This window comes from Mustelus asterias, chromosome 10, assembly GCF_964213995.1.
Source record: "Mustelus asterias chromosome 10, sMusAst1.hap1.1, whole genome shotgun sequence".
Classification (NCBI taxonomy): Eukaryota; Metazoa; Chordata; class Chondrichthyes; order Carcharhiniformes; family Triakidae; genus Mustelus; species Mustelus asterias.
Genome location: NC_135810.1, coordinates 73,422,496 through 73,443,809, shown reverse-complemented (window position 1 = coordinate 73,443,809; position 21,314 = coordinate 73,422,496). Strand labels below are relative to the sequence as shown.

Sequence of the window (21,314 nt, the reverse complement as noted above, 5' to 3'; positions counted from 1 at the left end):
CATCTCTCTCTCACCTAAAACCTTCATGATTTTAACATCTGTCCTTGGCCTTTTTTGCTCTGAAATGAACAACTCCAGCTTCTCCAGTCTAGCCACATAATTCCTCATCCCTAAAACTATTCTAGTAAATGTCTTCTGTACTCTCTCCAAAGCCTTCAAGTCCTTCCTAAATTGTGGTGCCTGGAATTGGACTAATTTCCTCTAGCTGAGCTTGAGCTAGAGGTTACTTTTTGACTTTTGTACACTGCCTGGATTTACAAAATCTTTGACCTCTCAAACTTTTTAATATGTCCTGCCAGCTTTTGAGGATTTGTGCACACACACCTCTTGACCTCTCCTTTTCTTGCCCTCCACTTAAAATTGCACCATTTAGCAGGTGTTGTCCCCCTTCTTTCAACTATGTAAATGTATAATTTCACACTTCTGTTGAATTTTATCTTCCCCATGTTAGCCTATTCCACCAACATGTCTGTGTTTTCTTGAAATTTATTTCTATCTACCTATTTACTACACACCCACATTTCATGTCCTCTGCAGATTTTGGACTTGCCGTTAAAGAGCACAATTTCAAGTTGTTACCATTTACCAAAAAGAACAGTGGTCCTAGTATTCCATTATCTACCTGCCTCCCGTTTGGAAGTTGGAAGACAGTTTTCTATCCCTCGGCCAAGTTTGTATCCATGCCGCTCCTGCCCCTGTATCCTGTGGGCTTCAATTTTGTTAACATGTCTAATGTATGATACTTTATTACTCCATACATACAACATGAACTAAACTATGCTTGTCTGTTTTCTCACTTGCCTCAAAAACCCAATCAAGTTAGTCTGACACTCTTTGCCCTCAATAAATCTGTGCTGAGTATCCTTTAGTAGTTAATGCTTCTTCAAGTAGCTGAAATTTTCATGGATGATTTCTTAAAAACTTTCCCAGCACTGACATTTAAAGTGACTGACTGATATTTGTCAGTTTTATCCTTCCTTCCTTCCTTCCTTTTTGAGTAAGGCTATAACATTTGCAGTCTTTTAGCACTACTTCTGTTTCTAAAGAGGAATTAAAGGAATGGCGACCAGTACTCAATTCCTCTATCATTGCATCCCATTCAGACCAGGTGCTCTATCCACTTTAAGTGCTGCCAGAATTAAAGGCAGCCTTCCCAGAATCTATTTATTTTTCTCATCCATTCCTTCATCCACCTCTTGAGTTTCTTTGTATCATGGGGGAAATGGTGTTGTATTGTCGTTGGATTAAAAATCCAGAGACCCAGCTAATGCTCTGAAAATATGGATTCAAATCCCACCATGACATCTTGTGGATTTGAATTCAGTTAATACAAATCTAGGATATAAAATTAATCTCCGCACTGGTGACCATTAAACTATCGCCAATGTCAAAACCCATCTAGTTCATTAATGACTTTAGGAAAGGAAATCTGCCACCCTTGCTGGTCTGGCCTACATGTGACTTCCAACCTACAAAAATGTGGTTGACTCTGACCTGAAATAGCCAGCCACTCAGTTCAAAGGCAGTTAGGGATGAGCAACAAATGCTGGACTTGTCAGTGACGCCCACATCCCATTGAATCTTGTCTCCACTCACTGGTGGTGTGTAAAATATATATGAAGCAACACTTTGGCTCATTTATAATGTTGCTTAACTCCATCCAAAGAGATTCTGTCTTGGTTCCCTCAGGCTGCCTCTTTCTATATATGCATCCTCTATGATTTCACCGAATCATGGGGTGGCACAGTGGTTGGCACTGCTGCCTCACAGTGCCAGGGTCCCAGGTTCAATTCTGGTATTGGGTCACTGTCTGTGTGGAGTCTGCATGTTCTCCCCGTGTCTGCGTGGGTTTCCTCCGGGTGCACCGGTTTCCTCCCACAGTCCAAAGATGTGCAGGTTAGGCTGATTGGCCATGCAAAATTGATCCTGAGTGTCAGGGGAATTAACAGAGTAAATGTGTGGGGTTGTGGGAATAGGGCCTGGGTGAGATTGTGGTCGGTACAGACTTGATGGGCCGAATGGCCTCCTTCTGCACTGTAGGGATTCTATGATTTTCTATAATCATTTCTGGCCTTATTTGTGTTGCCTAGTCATCTGTGCATCTTGTTTCTACTTTTTAACACAAAATGATGTCTAATTAGCTTAACCCCCCCCCTTTGTTCCCAGCATTAATTAACCTTAAATTAATTAACAGTCCCAGGTTTGTTCGGGTGGAATTGACTCGTCATGATCCACTCCTTTTTGCACCCAGTCTGTAACCATGCTTTAACCTGCCACATTCTGTTTTACCTCAACACCACCTTTCTTAACTATTCCATCGTTGCTAAATTAAATAAGGGGAAATACTCAGAAGTATTTCTCTCCAAGAAATACTTGGAAAAGATGTGGAAGTGCTGGCAGTTTTGGAGATTCAGCAGATTTGATTTTGATTTGATTTATTATTGTCACGTGTATTAGCATACAATTAAAAGTATTGTTTCTTGCGCGCTATATAGACAGAGCATACTGTTCATAGAGAAGGAAACAAGAGAATGCAGAATGTAGTATTACAGTCATAGCTAGGGGGTAGAGAAAGATTAACGTAATGCAAGCTGTTCTTGAGTCGGTTGGTACATGACCTCAGACTTTTGTATCTTTTTCCTGACGGAAGAAGGTGGAAGAGAGGATGTCCGGGGTGCATGGGGTCCCTAATTATGTTGGCTGCTTTGCCGAGGCAGCGGGAAGTGTAGACAGAGTCAATGGATGGGAGGCTGGTTTGCATGTTGGATTGGGCTACATTCGTGATCTTTTGTAGTTTCTTGGGCAGAGCAGGAGCCATGCCAAGCTGTGATACAACCAAAAAGAATAGTTTCTATGCTACATCTGTAAAAATTGGTGAGAGTAGTAGCTGACGTGCCAAATTTCCTTAGTCACCTGAGAAAATAGAGGCGTTGGTGGGCTTTCTTAGCTATAGTGTCAGCATAGGGGGACCAGAACAGGTTGTTGGTGTTCTGGACACCTAAAGCTTGAAGCTCTCAACCCTTTCTACTTTGTCCCTGTTGATGTAGACAGGGGCATGTTCTCCTCTACGCTTCCTGAAGTCGATGTCAACAAAACGAAGGAGGTTGTCATTGAGGGAGAGATTATTGTTGCTGCACCAGTTCACCAGATTCTCTCTCATTCCTGTACTCTCTCGTCATTGTTTGAGATCTGTCCCACTGCGGTGGTGTCGTTAGCAAACTTAAAAATTGAATTGAACGTGAAAGCCTTTAAAATAGGATTGGATGGATTAGACAGAAATGCAATGTTTTCAAAAGTTGATGATTCAAAAGGGCCGGGCATTAAATCCAAGAGGTTTTTAGAGTGGAGCAGGAGGTACTAATTTACATGGAGTTGAGGCTGTGAAATTCATTTCCCAGAATACTGGGCAAGGCAAAAGATTGATTAAAAGGATGGCAGAGAAATGCTGGAAGGGATTGTGGGAGCAAAACAGTAAATATGACGAGAACTGTTTGCTCACTCCAATACTGGTTGGACCTGTTGTAACTTTATGTATTTCTGTGGATAAGTTCATGAATTTTCTTTTTAAACTTGGACACCATCTAGTGGTCACTGTGTAGACTGCTTTCTATCCTGCATCTATAATTTTCCAGATACTCCGCACCATTGATGCTTAACCCTGTTTGATATTATGATGTAAAACAAGTGCCAGAGTTGGTTCTCTAATTTGGTGTCACCCACTCACTCCCTATGAAAAGATTTAATCTTTTACATTGTAACTTCTATTAACTTGGTCTTCCCTAATATGTCTACAACCAATTACCCAGCAAGTGAACAATGAGTGAAATATGTTTTTATTTACTATTGCAGCCTAACTGAAGATGTTCCAATTTTTGTCTGCACCATGAGCTTCCCAACTATTCCATGTCCTCTTCATGTTTTTGAACCGCGTTATCGGCTAATGATTCGCAGGTGTATGGAAACAGGAACCAAGCAATTTGGAATGTGTATTGGAAATGAGCTCAAAGGGTAAGAGTTGATGCATATTGTGTGCGCGCACATGCACCTTGTAATAGCTCCTCAAGAGAACTTGAATATACACAAAACTGTCAGTCTTGATTTGGTGTTATTTCTTTCACCTCTGATGGTCTGAAAGGTGCTTGATCAAGTCCCATTTGAGATGTGACAAGATTGATCTAGATTGACAGTCGAGTGCTGCATTGTCAAAGATTCCATTTTTCACATGAGATATTAAACAAGAGCTTGTTTGCCTGCTCATGTGGACATGAAAAAGAATAATGACACTGTTTGGTTCTCCAAGTATCTGACCATTTAACACTAATCCAATGCAGTTTACCTGGTTATTTATCTCATTGCTGTTGTGGGACCTTTGTGCACAAACTGGTTACGTTTGCCGACATTATGATAGTAGTAACCTTTCAAAAATAATTCAATAGTTTTGAAATGTAAAAAGCTCTGTTAATTTATCCTTCTGTTTATAGACCAGGGCACATTTTGCCAATGATTATGCCAAATGTATCAGTGGATTATGAAATTGCTGAAAGTTTGTTTTTGGTTTCTACGATGTGTTGTTACGATCCCTGTAAACCAGATTTATGAAACTATCCCTAAATTAAGAAATTACCAAGAGGATTTCACTTTTTTGTAACTTTCATTTTAACACAAATCAAAACCAATGCAAAAATAAACAGCAATTGATATGGAAAGTTGATACTTCAGGTAAAAAGGTAAAATTTACAACAAAGATGCATCTTGCAAAATCACAAGCATCCACGTTATCCTGCAGATATGTGGCATTGCGTGCAGTTCCAAAGTTCTCTAACGTGGCTTCTATTATGTAGGAGCTCTTCCTTTTCTACTCGATTGATTCTGCCCTCCAGTCACATTCTCCAGTAGCCATATTCGATTGAAAATGCCCAGAGGTGGTCATCACCCAAACTGCACTGCAGAGCCTCCTTATCTAGGTTCTCGGCAGTCTTAATGGTTTAGACTCCTGGGTCTGGTCTGTTTTAGCAAAACTGAAGTGGCAGTAGTTAAATTGTCCGATTCACAATTCTTGCTTGAATCCTATCTTCAGCTTTCTGTCCCTTTAGTTGATTTACTTCCACGTCCCCACATGTAGCCTAACTGACGATGTTCCATACTCCTAGCCTCTTTGTGCTTGCCCTGCTGCAGTGTCTGTCTCCCTTCTGGTGAAGTCAAACATTCTTAAAAACAATGAGATTCCATTTTAAGTCACAAAATTTACTTTATTGCTTCCAGGTCAAAGGCCATCAGTGTTGCACATCAAGATTATTGGAAAAAATGCATCTTGATTGTCAAATATTATACACTACATGGAAGATTGCAGTGATCATTTTTCTGCACCACAAATTTTAAGTTTCTTTCTTCCACATCTTCTGAATTCTTCCTTAACTCTCCCCACCTGCTACAATTGCAAGAATGCTTATTGACTGCTGCACAAGTAGTGGTAAACTTGAACAGAATGTTCTGGCAGATACTTCTTCATTTTGGACTGAGAGACAACCATTGGGCAATGCAAACTGTATTACTAGCCTTTGTTTAAAGAATGAATTGAGACTGGCATTAGAATTGTGCTGAGGAGGAGATAATTAGCCATTTCAGCAAATACCAGAAATTATTGCTGCCCTATAAACGATGTTATTAAGAGCACAAGGCTTTTTGTGGGTTGGGTGATTCAATAGGTATCTCTGATCTCTTAGTTATGGAATGTTTTGTTAAGAACTAGATACTTCTGTAGCCAAAGTTTTAACACCTATTCAAACTATTATGGGAGTGATGGTCCCATGAAGAGTGCTGGATGCCTGGGCAGAGGGCCAAGGAGTCGGATTTTATTCATGGCAAAGAATATAATATGGTCAAATACTAATCTAGTTGTGTATCTAACTTTTAAGTCCTTAATGAAACGTCATAATTTTATGGACCAGAAAATGTGTATTGATTATCTGTTGGCTTACACAATAGCACAAATGTATCCTTGTTGCAGTGACAGCCACATCCTTTACTGGCACGTCAACTTTTGCAAAAGCCTGCAGGAGTAGAATTTTGTATCTCCTTTCGTGTTGTTCCACTTGCAGCATCTAAATGTAGATGTTAATTTATTGTCTGCAATGTTTTAGTTTACATTTTGAATCTAAGTTTATGTATTATCCTTTTTGCTCAGGTTTGCTGACTATGGTTGCATGCTTGAAATCCGAGATGTAAAGTTTTTTCCTGATGGTCGTTCTGTCGTTGATACAATTGGCAAATGTCGATTTAAAGTTTTGCACCATGGCCAAAGGGATGGTTATAATACTGCCAACATTGAATATCTTGAAGACAAGAAGGTAAATGTTTTGTGATTTTATGTAAAATTTCTCCCTCTTTGAGCCTTAATTGATCAATCAATGTCCCACTTCAGAAAGCAGTCCAGTAATACTGGATCTCAAATAACCCAAACTCCTTGAGACCAGTCATGGAAAACACTGCATTGTTTGTAATATTTTCAATGCATGTGATAGGATCGAAATGGTAATTGTTCTGGCTAGGTTCCGGTTTCTACTAAACTTTGCATAATACGAGGGACTGGTGCTATTGGGTAGTGTAAAAGAGTTTTTTTCCCCCATGAGTAATGATCTGGTGCAGTTTTAATTAATATAGCTGAAAATGTTTATCAGAATATTTTTAAGAAACATAGGAACAGGAGTAGACCATGAGCCAAAAAGTTATTGCTCTGTCTTCACAATACTCAAATGATAGAGGACACAAAGTTAATATGCAGGTGCAGCAAGCAATGAATCAATGGCATGTTAACTTGCTGTACCTACCCTATGTGTTAACTTTTCGTGTTCTTTGCAGAAATGCACCCAAGTCTCTCTGAAAATCAACATTTACAAGTTTCACAACTTTTTAAAAAAAAATCCTGCTTTTCTATTCTTTACCACTGAAGTGAGTAACCTCTTACTTCCTCACATTATACTCCATCTGCCACCTTGTCGCCACTCCCCTGACCTGTCTATCTTTTTGTAGCGTCTTTTGTGTTGTTCTCCACAACTTACTCCACACCATTAGAAAAGTTTGTTGACAATACAAAGTTAGGTGGGGTGACCAACAGCGCCAGCATTTTTCTCGATGCAGAACTAGCTGCCACTTATTTCTTCACCCTCTCCCGTTGTTCCACCCCTATTGTTTACAGGTGTGAATATCTTGCAACTTCTTTCCAGCTTAACAAGCTGGTTACCCAAGCATGTTGGGCAGAATTCTGACTGGTTTGTAAGCAGTGATCTTTTTTTTTCCATACATGTACAGAATGAATTTTATGTAAACTAATATCATAACCTGCAGATGTGCACCACCAATGGTAAAGAAAATGTATATATTTTAAAAGTTGCTATGGGTATGGAGGAAACAATATTAAAACAATTAACAAGGTGTACTGCTTAGGATATTTAATGAAATCTAATAGAACAATTGAAACTGCAAAATTTTAGTCTTCTCGAATCTGAGGCATAAAACAAAATTATCCATTTTCTTAACATGGGAAACTAAATATTTTATTAGAATTGATGTATGAAAGAATATCTTTGTGCTTTCTTGATGCCTAACTTGTCTCTCCTAAGTCAGTGTTTGCTTTCCGAATCCTCTATTCGGCACCTCTTCCAAATTGTCACTACCTTCCTGCTTGATGCCCCTTCTGCTTGTTGCCTTTCCTGAGTCTTTGGAGCAGAGGAAACTGAGAGGAGATTTAATTGAAGTATATAAAATTGAGGCCTATTAGAGTGGAAAGGAAAGACCTATTTCTCTTAACAGAAAAGTCAAAACCCAGTGGGCGTAGATTTAAAGGATTGAGGAGACTCGCAATCCTTTTCAACCAAGAGCATCATGGTGGTTGGGACTCACTTTCTGAAGAGTAGTAGAGGCAGAAGTTACTATCACACTTGGTGCTTGGATATGCGTTTCTAGTTGTGTTACCCTGAGGGCTGTCGATCAAAAATTGGAAAGGAAATTAGGCTGGAAAGCTCTTTTTTTTTCAGCCAACAGTAACACATTAGGCAGAGTGGCTTTCTTCTGTGCTGTAAACTTCTGTTTTCTACATAATTTAGTGTTCACATTGAGTTCTTGTGGCATTTCTGTTGCATTATTAGTCTTCCTCCAAAGTTAATGTGGTGCTAAATTGTGGCTATCTTTATGCTGAATCTTTATCACCTGTGGAAATGGAGATTCTGATGGCCTGGAGTCAAATCCAATTCCCAAAGATGAAAGATAGCCACCTCCTGCAACTTAATAGTTGTGTTTAGCATAGTCCCAACTGAAAGCCATTTGGTCTGCTTTTTCATGGCAAAATTGGTCCAATGATGCCTAATCTTTGAGCATACAAGTGTGTGTTGTATGTTGGCGTCTTTTGACTATCTCCTGACTCGAGAGGTGCCAACTGAAGGGTTGGTGACTCGGGAGCTGGCAAATGAGCATAGTTGATTCGGTAAAGCCTCATGTTCCTGATGCGCACTCTATACGTACCAGTCTTGTGAATATTAAACAGTCGCACCTCTGCTGGGGTAACAGTCAAACCCAAAATTTTGCCATCGGAATAAATATTTGTGTTCATGATTCCTCTGAAACCACTCACTGTCTTGCACTGAGTCAGACAAACTCCTCCAGTTCACCATCTCTCGGTTCCAGAGTGCGCTCTCTTCTGCATTGTGATTGAGCTGGCAGCCAGTCGGCTGGTCACATTGAGTGGGATCAGGTACCAATGGCAATGCATCTGTGTGCACTGTCACAGCTTTGTTAAATGACGATTTGTGGCATAACAGAATGCTCTCATCCGCAGCACTTGATGAGTTGGTGCATGGCCAGACCGGAATGCAGCTTGAAGGGGACTTGGGTCACGAGAATCCCCTTATTCCTCTATTTTGTCCTAAATTAAAGAGTCCCAAAACATAACAATCGCAGAAACTTTATTTTTTCTGTAACATTAAACTGAGGAAATGAGTGAAATCCGAACTGTAATGTTTGAGGTTAATGAGTCTGCTGATTTTTCAATAAATGAATGAAGTGTTCCACTGCTCAACTGGAGCCTGCTTACTTTATTATTAAAAAATGAGCTGGGGAAATAGAAAATTTGCAGCAATTCAACATGTGACTTTGTTTCATTTGAAGTGCATTGTGTTTTTTAACTTGCCATCTCTCACGACTCGCCAGCTCTCGAGTTCTGAGTCATCAACCCACCCTCTTGTCGCTTCCCTCAAGTCATGAATAAGGTTAAATTACATGATATTTGAACAGTTTCCCTTAGATTGGAGTACATACTCTAAGACGAAATCCAATATTGATACAGGTTGAATGTTTTGAAGCTGATAACATAAGAACTAAGAGCAGGCGTAGGCAATTCACCACCTCGAGCCTGATCTGCCTTTCAACATAATCATGGCTGATCTTGTCTCTGCCACTTCCTGCCGTTCTCCATAACCCTTCAACCTATTGCTAATTAAAAATCTGTCTAGTTACTCAAATGTCCTGTCATCTGCCACACTCTAGAGTAATGAGTTCCACAGGTTCATGGCCCTTTGAGAGAAGTAGTTTCTTTTATGTTTTAAATCTTCTACCCCTTATGCTAAACCTATGACCTCTTGCTCTAGATTTCCCCACAAGAGGAAGCGTCTGCTCTACATCTACTTTGTCAATACCTTTTTATAATCTTTTGGATCTCTTGTCATTCTTCTAAACTCTAAAAGGGAGTATAGGCCAAAACTGCTCAATCTCTCTTCATAAGACAAACCCCTCATCTCTGGAATCAATCTAGTAAACCTCCTCTGAACTGCCTCTAATGTCGCTACATCCTTTCTCAAATAAGGGGACCAAAACTGTACAAAGTACTCCAGGTGTGGTCACACCAATGCCTTGTATAGTTGCAGCAACATTTCCTTGCTTTTATACTCTATTCTTTTAGCTATAAATGCCAAAATTCCATTTGCTTTCCTTTTATTAACAGTTGTACCTGCCTACCAGTTTTCTGGGCTTGTGCATGAGGACACCCAGATTCCTCTGTACCAAAGCTTCTGGACGTCTCTTACCATTTAGATGATAAGTTGCCTTTCCATTTTTCCAACCAAAGTGGATAACTTCACGTTTATCCACGTTAAGACCCACCTGCCACGTTTTGGCTCACTCACTTTATCTATATCCATTAGTAAATTTCTTATTTCCTCATTGCTACTTACTATCCTACCTATTTTGGTGTCATCTGCAAATTTGGCTATTGTACCTTTTATCCCTATATCTGAGTTATTATAGATTGTAAATAGTTGGGGCCTGAGGACCAAACCCTGTGCCACTCCACTAGTTACATCCTGCCAACCAGAAAAAGACCCATTTATCCCGACTTCCTGCCTTCTGTCAGTTAGAAGTCTCTCAACACCAGGTTAAAGTCCAACAGGTTTATTTGGTAGCACAAGCCACTAGCTTTCGGAGCGCTGCCAGTTCATTCTGTCAGTTAGCCAGAGTTCTATCCAAGCTAATAAGTTACTCCTAAACCCATGTGATCTTAGCTTGTGTATTAACCTTCTCTGCGATGCCTTATCAAATGCCTTCTTGAATCCCAGATACACTACAAATACAGGATCCCCCCCATTATCCACTTGGCTTGTTACACCTTCAAAGAACTCTAGCACATTAGTCAAACATGATTTACCCTTCATAAAACCATGCTGACTCTGGATTGCCTTTTTGACTTTCCAATTGTCCTGTTATTACTTCCTTAGTAATGAATTCTAACAATTTTCCCAACAACAGATGCTAAAATAACTGGTCTATATCGCTCCCTTTTTGAATAATTAGCATTTTTCCAATCCACTGGAACCTTTCCCGCATCCAGGAAATTTTGGAATATTATAACCAATGGATCCACTATCTCCACTGCAACTTCCTTTTTAATATCCTAGAATGTAGGCTCTGGGGATTTGTCTGCCTTCAATTCCAATATTTTGAGTACTATTTTCCTAGTGGTGATTGTTCCAAGTTCCTCCCTTTCTATTACCTCTGCATTATCTGTTACTGATGTAATGATTAATTAATTTGTGCAAAAGATGCTTTTGAGTCAAAAGTTATTGTAACTTTTTAAGATTGATGCATTATCTTGATTCCAACAGGTAGAAGGAGAGGAGTATCATGAACTTGTCTGTTTGTCTGATTCCGTATATGACCAAGCTTTCACTTGGTTCAGTTCCCTCAAGGACAATATGAGAACTCAAATTCTGAATCATTTTGGACCAATGCCTGGAAAGGAGCCAATACCTCAGGTAAATGTGATTGCACTATACACATACCTATGTGGAGGTCCACAATCATTTAGCAATACAACTATATTGAACTGACAGTTGATGAGTTCCAAAGCAGTTTCTTTCTTGTGAAGTAAATAAAACCTGGATTGTGCAACATAATAGAGCAGCACAAAATGAGTGGGATACAATTTTTTTTCCAACCCTAAATAATAGTCCGTGGTAGAGGAAAGACTCTCATTCACTTTGCTGACAGCTCCCATATTTTCTCAGGCATTGTTTAATTCATTTACATGATACAGGCACTGTCATGGGTAGCACTTATTGGGTAGGGAGTTCAGGAACACCAGTATAGTTCCATGTCAGAATAGTGTGTGACCTATGGTATTTGCAGGTGGTATTTTACCCATGTCCCTTCTACCCTTGTTCTTGGAGGTGGTACAGGTGCTGAGTTGGAACATTCTTAAAACTTATACTTCTTGTTGAAGGAGCAAGTAAGTTGCTTCAGTGCATCTTAGAAATGATACACACTACTGCCACAGTGCCGGTGGTAGAAAGACAAAATGTTTAAGGTGATGGGTGGGGTGCCTGTTAAGACAGTCTGCTTTGTGCAGGTTGGTGTTGAGCTTCTTGAATGTTGAGTGGCACTCATCCAGGCAAGTGGAGAATATTGCATCATATTCTTGACCTTATGAAATCTGCAGGTGAGCCTCTTGCTACAGAATAATCAGCCTTTGATGTACTCTTGTAGCCATTTGTGGCTCGTCCTGTTAAGTTTCTAGTCCAAGCTGACCCCAAGATGTTGATGGTAGTAATTTGACAATAGTAACGCCATTGCCAAAGGGAGGCAGTTGGATTCTTATTGGAGATGGCCGTTGCTGGGCTTTCAGATGGCATGGATATTTGTCACTTACAGCCCAAACCGGTCTTGCTTCTCATGGGCATGGATCATCTGGAGAGTTACAAATGGAACTTGACACTGCAATCAGCAGTGAATGTCCCTGCTTCTGACCATGTGATGGAGGGAAGGCTATTGTTGGGGCTGCTGAAGAGTTGTCCAACACTACCCAGAGGGAACTCTGCAGGATGTCCTGGGGTTGTGATGACTGGCCACAAATAACCATAGCCATCTTCCTTTGTGATAGCTGTGATGCCAGCCAGTAGAAAGTTTTCCCCTGATCCCCAATTAATTCTATTTTACAAGGGCCCCTTGATGCCACCCTTGGTTGAATGCTGCATTTGAGATCAAGGGCAATCACACTTTCACATTCTAGAACTCAGCTTCTTTTGTCTGTTTGGACAAAAGCATTTTGAGGTCTGAAAGCAGGCAGAACCAAAACTGACCAGGTTATTGTGAAATAAGAACCGTTTAATAGCACTGTCGATATCTTCCATCAGTCTGCTGACAGAGTAGACAGGATGACAATTGGATGAATTTTATGCTGGTTTTTGTGGACAGGGCGGTTTTCCATTTTGGTACATATCACTGTTTACTGGAAAAGCTTGGCTTGAGGCATGGCTAGTTCAGGGCACAAGTCTTCAGCACTGCAGCTGTGACATTTTCAATGCCTGTATTTTGTATACAGGGTGCTCAGCATTTCCTTGATATTGCATGCAGTAATTGAATTAGTTGAACGCTGCTTCTGTGATGGTCGGGACATCAGTCGGGGGCCAAGGTGGATTATCCACTTGGAACTTCGAGCAGAAGATAGTTACAAATGTATGTTGGGTTCTAGCATCACTGAGAATAGAAATGTTCATGGAGCCGCCTCCTTTCTATAATTGTCCATCACCATTAATGACTGGATATGGTAGGAATTGAAAACTCTGGTTGTGGGATCAGTTAACTCTTCAAAAGCAGCAGATTCCACTGAATGTAGATCGGTTCTGCTGCAAGTTAGCACTACAATTTTAAGTATGCCGCATGCTCTTCTACACTGCTCATTGAATCAGCTTGATGGCAATGGTAGAGTGAGGGATGTGCTAGGCCATGAGGTTATAAATTGTGCTGGAATACAATTCTGGCCTATAGTGTCTAATAGATGCACAGTTTTGAGCTCCAAGATCTGTTCTGCATCTGACTCTTTTTTAGCATAGTAATTATGTCTCTCGGCACAATGAAATGTGACTTTTGAATGATGATAGAACTTCATCTTCACAAAGACTCACGGAGGTCACTTCTTCCAATACTTTTCCTTCTGTGACTGGTTGGTGAGGATGAGTCCAAGAAGATTTTTTGCTTGCAGTCATATTCTTCCCACATCCAGAGGCCCAGCCTGGCAGCTATGTCCTTCATTGAGGCCCTGGTCAAGAAGAAGAAGGAGGCACATGACATGCATAGGCAACTGGGATCAAGTGGATCCCTTGAAGAGTATAGCGTGTGTAGAAGTAGAGTTACGAGAGAAATCAGGAGGTCAAAAAGGGAACATGAGATTGTTTTGGCAAATAAGGCAAAGGAGAATCCAAAGAGCTTCTACAAATACATAAAGGGCAAAAGAGTAACTAGGGAGAGCGTAGGACCTCTTGAGGATCAACAAGGTCATCTATGGGCAGATCCACAAGAGATGGGTGAGATCCCAAATGAATATTTCTCATCAGTATTTACTGTTGAGAAAAGCATGGATTTTAGGGAACTTGGGGAAGTAAATAGTGATGTCTTGAGGAGTGTACATATAACAGAGAAGGAGGTGCTGGAAGTCTTAAAGTGCATCAAGGTAGATAAATCACCGGAATCTGATGAAGTGTACCCCAGGACACTGGGAGGCTAGGGAGGAAATCATGGGTCCCCTAGCAGAGATATTTGAATCATTGATGGTCACAGGTGAGGTGCCTGAAGATTGGAGGGTGGCAAATGTTATGCCTTTGTTTAAGAAGGGCTACAGGGAAATGCCTGGGAACTATAGGCCGTTGAGCCTCACATCTGTAGTGGGTAAGTTGCTAGAAGGTATTTTGAGAGGTAGGTTCTACAGGCATTTAGAGCAAGGACTGATTAGGGACAGTCAGCATGGCTTTGTGAGTGGAAAATCATGTCTTTCAAATTTGATTGAGTTTTTTGAAGGGATAACCAAGAAGGCAGATGAGGGCAGTGCAGTTGATGTTGTCTACATGGACTTTAGCAGGGCTTTTTTTCAAGGTACCGCACAGTAGGTGCATAAGGTTAAATCTCATGGGATACAGGGTGAGGTAGCTAAATGGATACAAAATTGGCTTGATGACAGAAGGTGGTTGTAGAGAGTTATTTTTCAAACTGGAGGCCTCTGACCAGTGGTGTGCCTCGGGGATCAGTGCTGGGTCCACTGTTATTTGTCATTTATGTTAATGATTTGGATGAGAATTTAGGAGGCATGGTTAGTAAGTTTGTAGATGACACCAAGATTAGTGGTATAGTGGACAGTGAAGAAGGTTATCTAGGATTGCAACGGGATTTTGATCAATTGGGCCAGTGGGCTGATGAATGGCAGATGGAGTTTAATTTAGATAAATGCATGTTGGTTGATCGAACCAGGGCAGGATTTACTCAGTTAATAGGGCATTTGGGAGAGTTATAGAACAAAGAGATCTAGGGGTACAAGTTCATAGCTGCTTGAAAGTTGAGTCACAGGTGGACAGAATGGTGAAGAAGGCATTCGGCATGCTTAGTTTCATTGGTCAGAATATTGAATACAGAAGTTGGGACGACTTGTTGAAGTTGTACAAGACATTGGTAAGGCCACACATGGAATACTGTGTACAGTTCTGGTCACCCTATTATAGAAAGGATATTATTAAACTAGAATGAGTGCAGGAAAAATTTACTAGGTTGCTACCAGGACTTGATGGTTTGAGTTATAAGGAGAGGCTGGATAGGCTGGGACTTTTTTCTCAAGAGCGTAGGAGGCTTAAGGGTGATCTTATGGAGGTCTATAAAATAATGAGGGGCATAGATCAGCTAGATGGTCAATATCTTTTCCCAAAGGTAGGGGAGTCTTAAACTAGAGGACATAGGTTTAAGGGGAGAGATACAAAAGGGTTCAGAGGGGCAATTTATTCACGCAGAGGATGGTGAGTGTCTGGAACAAGCTGCCAGAGGTGGTAGAGGTGCGTACAATTTTGTCTTTTAAAAAGCATTTAGACAGTTACATGGGTATAGAGGGATATGGACCAAATGCAGGCAATTGGGACGAGCTTAGGGGTTTAAAAAAAAAGGGGCGGCATGGACAAGTTGGTCCAAAGGGCCTATTTCCATGCTGTAAACCTCTGACTCTAAGTTTGGCCATCTCATGGACAAGGGATACTACTGAGCCACGCTTGGTGATGAGCATTGAAGTTCTCCCCACCACCCAGATTGCATTCTGCCCTTGCTACTGTCAGTGCTTGATCCAAGCGGTATTGATTAATCAGCTGTGCGAGGGCAGTAGGTGGTAATCAACAGGCATCCTTGCCCATGTTTGGCCTGATGCCATGAGACGTTGTGACTTCAGGAGTTAATTTTGAAGATCTTATACTCCTTCACAATGCCGCCACCTTAGGTGGGTCTAACCTGTTGTTGGAACCGAACATACTCTGAGATGGTGGCAAAGGTGTATGGGATATTGGCTGAACGCTATGATTAAATATAATTAAGGCTATTGCTTGTCTAATCTGTGGGAGAGCTCTCCCAATTTTGGCACAAGTCTCCAAGTTTGCAAGGTGTGCCTTTGTCATGTCCATAGCCTAGATTAATACGGGGTACCAGTTTTATGTTTGTAGTTTATTATATCAGTTTGATACAACCAAGTGGCTCTCGGAGAGTACAGTTAAGAGTCAACTATGTTTCTATGGGTCTGGAGTCATGTGAGTTGAATGAGGTAAGGCGGGCATGTTTCCTTCCTCAAAGGACATTGGGAAACTAGATGGGATTTTATGACAATCTGGTGGTTTCATGGGCACTATTACTAATGTTACCTTTTTAACTAAATTTAATTTCCTCAGCTGCCATGGTGGGGGATCAATTCTTGTTTCTGGATTAGTAGTTCATTAACAACTCCCAAGGCTACCATATCCTTTTTGAGTGTAGATTTATTGTAATCTGCCTCTGATCCAGCACAGCATTTTTTTTCTTTGACGGTCCATATCATCTGTGTGAGGCCCGAAACAGCAAGAATCTTCAATAAGTTAGATTGAAAGATCCTGAGATGTGTAAAATCTAAAAGAGAAAGTATAAATTAAATTTTAAAACATCTACAGAAAGCAAAATAAAGATTGGGAAAGACAGATGGTGATGTAGCACAGAATTGTTTTAAATCTCTGACACCGACTTCTGAAGGAATGAGACTTAATGCTTTCAAGATTAAAGAGTCAGAGAGTTTGTTTGCCAGTAATTATCATTTGTCAGCTGTTAAATATTCACTTGCCCCCGAATGCCCTGGTCCTATTTTTCTGCCTCATTATGTGCAAGTACAGTAACTTCACATGATTGCACAGATTTCAATACTCGATCAGCATGACACTGTCACAACGCACTCTGGAGGAGCAAGATATCTCTTCACAGCAGCTTCCCATTTTTTGTGCTTTTAAATGTGGGTGCCAGCAAAGTCTGATTTACTCTGTAATAATGAAAACTGTTCCTATGAAATCTGAGCCTGTGTTTCTGAGCACCTAATTTTGGCCACCAAGGAGTAGGAGGAAAAAAGTAACAAAGAAACAATGTCAAATACCCTCTAGATGTTGGTTGGAGGCCTTGAAACACACTACAGAGAGAAGGATCTCACAGTTTAACAAAGAATTGAACGCAGTGGAAGTTTTTGTTACATCCCCTTATGAAAGTTTTGCAGATCCAGAAGATATGAATATCAAATTTAGAACCAGTTTTGTGAATTTTGTATTCCAGCTATTTGTACCTCTTAAACATTTGTAGCAGGTCATATTTAGAAGTAATTAATTAGTATTTAATATCTTTTTGGCATAGGGTTTGAAACTGCTCACACTTTGAACGGCGAAACACTTTTTAACTGTTGTCTTTGATTTTATTGCAGTCAAGTCAAAATGGTCCTGCCTGGTGCTGGTGGCTGTTAGCTGTTTTACCTTTAGAGAGTCGTGCTCAGCTGGCTGTTCTCTCAATGACCTCACTTAAAGATCGCCTTATTGCCATTCGCCGTGTATTGGTATTTGTGACCCGACAACGGCTTCGGTCACTGTGATTATGACTTGATGGGATTTAAAGCTGCATTCCAAATGTGTTTTCAGAAGCAAATTTTGGTATCAGTATTATCACTTTGATCTAATCTATATATGGAAAGCTTCTTGAAGCCCAATCAGAACCAAAGTAATATAATGTTTAGAATTGTGTAATTAAACTGAGCAGAAAGTCATTCCTTCCTACGTAAATTGAAAAAGAAATGAGTCAAGAACATGCACTCAAGGGGCTAAGAGACATGGGTTACTACTGCCCTTCACCTCGGTTATAGTTGAAGGCAAGTGATGTTGATTGGAAAATAGTTTCTCTAAATGTTTGAGTCCTGTTTAAATGCCTTTAGTCAAAGTCACTCACTCCTAGTAAATGAAAGTTCACAAAATAGAATTGTCCATTTGAAAGAAACCAAGTGTGGCTGCCCTGGGACAAAAAAAAATCATAGTGCAATGCTGAAATGTAGTGAAGGCTGTGTATATGGGAATATATTTTGCATCAGTTTTTAATTGAATGGATGACACAAAGTTCATTTGCACTGGTTGTAGGAAACATTGAAGATCTATGATTTGAGGCCAGTTCGCATGTCTTAATGAGCATTTGTACTCTGCAGTCTGGATTGAAATTCTATCATTCGCTTTGTATCTAATGCTGTTGATACACAAATGTTGCCACACCCATCGCCGCCAGACATTACTAATGCTATTTTTGAAATTGCAAGGAAATTGCCAATATTAATGTTTGGGGTTAACTGTATTAAGCAAGTTGGCGCAGTAGGAAAATGTGCTGTCTGATTTGGGAGAGTTTGATATCAATCACATTGCTGGTGTCACAAACCAAGATTCAATTATTGACATTGGCCTGAATTTTGCAGCCTATTACGAGTCGAGGGCACTTGCTACTGACCTCGAACAAAGCCTCGCTGAGAGACCGAATGATCTCTGTGGCAACGTCTTTAACCCCTTTTCCATGCAATTGATTTGTAGTGTTATTAATGGGGATTTCCAGGGTGGAGCTGCAGTGCCATCAGGCTATCCAAGCAGCCAGTCACATTAAATAATTCTCACAGGAAATGCAGAGCCCTAATAATCAAACCACTTCCTCAGATGAAGACATTGTCATGAGGGTTATGTAGAAACTGAAATATCATGAACATTTTTTTAAATCATTTAATTAAAATTGACTCTAATTGTGGGTCACAACATTGAACACTTTGTTCGGCAGTAGTTACTATTCAGTTTGGTTATTTAGCAGCAATTATTACACAAATTGCCATTCAAACCCAGTTACATCTTACTTGATAGGGTGTAACTACTATCGAGCAGAAAAGGGAAAGTTCTCATCAGATCAATTGATTTTTCTGATTTGACTCTTGGGGAGGGCATTCAGAAGGAGGGTACCCATCAGCTTTTTACAAATGAGTTGTGCCAAATGTCAGGAATTGATTGAAGTCTTCTCTCTAATGTTGGTATTAAACTTGGCGGTGCCTTTTCTCAGACCAGCAGAAGGGCTTGATTCTTACAACAACCTTTTTTTAAAGGCATAATTGATCTTAAGTTTTTGTTTTATTTTCAGCTGGGCCAGCAGTTATTCAGTACTATTTGCACAAATTAGGTGCATGAATGCAGATTGTTTTCCACACGTTTGGTTTTCTGTCCCAATGTATTACGTTCCTCCAACAAATCACAAATTGCTTGTACACTACCAAGTACATCTTTGTTTAGTTGAATTTATAAAGATACCATTTCCAATTGGTGAATTTTAGAAGAACACTCCCACCCAACTGTGTGACTTCCAAGACTGCACCTCTCTTGGACACTTCGTAAAATCCCTAGTGTAGAAGGAGGCCATTCAGCCCATTAAGTCTACACCGACTCTCCGACAGAGCATTCCACCCAGCCCCAGCTGCTGCCCCATCTCTGATCTTTTAGATTGGCTTCAACATGTATTCACATGCATGTGAATTTAATCCCCGTTGAATAACAATATGCAAACTTTATCTAATTAATTGGTGTGGAAACGGGTGGGAATGGCCATCTCGCCTGAAATTAAATTTTAGAAGAAAAATGACCTATTTTCTGTCACTAATTATGCATAAGGAGCTATTTAATTGTAGTAATAAATGTAGTTTCAACGTCACTGTGCAGATGCCCGTGGTGAATCTCCAGTGATTCTACCCTCACTTCTGTTTAAGGTAGTTTTCTAGCTCTTGCGTATCTCTCCAACTCCTTGACATTAATCTGTATTAAGAAAAAACTGTAGCAAAGAAATTGCTTTAACTGATATAGGAAGATGCACATTTTTCTCTCTTCCATTCTCTCCCAAACGTTTTGAGTTGTATTTTCACTGGCACCTCCTGCTGATTTTTAATGTTTTTTTTTCTGTTCATTCCCTATTTGATATTTTGGAAATGCTTCCTTTAGAACTGTTTTTGTATGCCCTGAAAACACTGCCAGTCGTCAGTTTAGAGATGTTTTATTCTAATTTCCACCTTTATGTTTTCAAAATCCTTCTTGAGGATGTTGAACACTTACTTGGCTTATGAAATAACGATTGCGATTGAAAAATCCAAGTGTTACTGTGAATTATCATCAAGGTTTGCAATGTTAAACTTTTTTCTTATTGTTTTATTTCACATGAAGATGCTTAACTAATTTGTAGTATGATTTCTGAATTTATACAATTTCATAGGCATTGTCATAATGTTGCGTTGCTTTGAAGCAGCAAGCTTTGTATTTGTTCCTGAAGTTGAAAACCAAAATGAACAAAGATATATATATTTGTTACAAGAACATAGCTCACAAAAACCATTATCCAAATAATGTCAGCTTTAATTTAGTTTATACTTGTCTTTGGTATTGGTTCTGGTGTATGTTGTAAATTAAGTGCAGTATATACAAGTGCAGAATTTGTTTTGCACTGTTGCTAAACACTTGAATGTTTAGCTCCAGCTATATTATCATACAACTGCTGCCGACAGAGCACTTTCTTTCGTTTTTAAAGGCAATAATATATGCAAAATTTTCGTTCTTGGTTTTGCACACTGTATATTCTTTTGGATGCCATGTTGCAGTGGTTAAAAGGAGTCTAGCATTCAGTATTTTAGCAACTAAAATACATTATGCAAGCCCCAGACCAGTTTACATTCAGATTATAATTGCACATGGTATGCTCCAACGTTGAACTTGAACTGGAAGCTGACTGATGTTTTTTCCTCCAAGGATCTGTGTCAGGCATTTCTCATTAAAATGTGTTGTTTGTGACTAGAGGCCTTTTTAATCTATAGTCTGAATCTTCTTTCTTTTTAAAATCTTATGCACTGTGTGGCTATCATAACATGTTTCCTATGTTTTGATTTGATGCCTTTTCTGTTTCAGAAATGGATAAAACAAAATGCTGCAACCTCTATGTATATATGTATTATATAAAAGTACAAAATATATTTATTTGAATTAAAAACTACTTCCGAAGTGATCCTTTTGTCATGGTGTGCATGTTTCCACTTCATTCACATTTTGCATGTACTACAGGAGAAAGTCCAAATTTTCTATAATTGAAAATGATGTCTGAACAGAAACACTGCACAGTAGAAACAGGTTCATGATGAGAAAAGATCACCTCCAGAACAAATTTCCTATCCAATACTTACAATGGATTAAATTTAGTCTCTGCTTTGTGAATGCTAGTCAACAGGCAAAAATGTCACTGATAGAATAGAGCCAATTTTATAAAAGAAAACAAAGACACTGCTCACATTTAAATAGGAACTAGAAGCAGGAATAGGCCATTTAGCCCTTTGAACCTGCTCCACCATACATTTTGATCATAGTTGATCATATTCAATATCCTGATTTTTAACCCCCCCCTCCCCCCCATATACCTTGATCGCTTTA

The 21,314-nt window shown here is 39.8% G+C and overlaps 1 protein-coding gene across 2 annotated transcripts in view; it reads left to right on the top strand.

Moving 5' to 3' along the window:
* LOC144499668 (LON peptidase N-terminal domain and RING finger protein 2-like) overlaps window positions 1–20,894 on the top strand; it is a 37,771-nt gene extending 16,877 nt beyond the window's left edge. For both annotated transcript variants that reach the window (XM_078221933.1, XM_078221932.1), the window contains 4 exons: window positions 3,850–4,008; window positions 6,185–6,347; window positions 11,148–11,297; window positions 17,270–20,894. In XM_078221933.1, the coding sequence (XP_078078059.1) occupies window positions 3,850–4,008; window positions 6,185–6,347; window positions 11,148–11,297; window positions 17,270–17,434 (637 nt within the window). In that variant the 3' untranslated portion in view covers window positions 17,435–20,894. The remainder of the gene's footprint in view (window positions 1–3,849; window positions 4,009–6,184; window positions 6,348–11,147; window positions 11,298–17,269) is intronic.
* The last annotated feature ends 420 nt before the right edge of the window (window positions 20,895–21,314 follow it).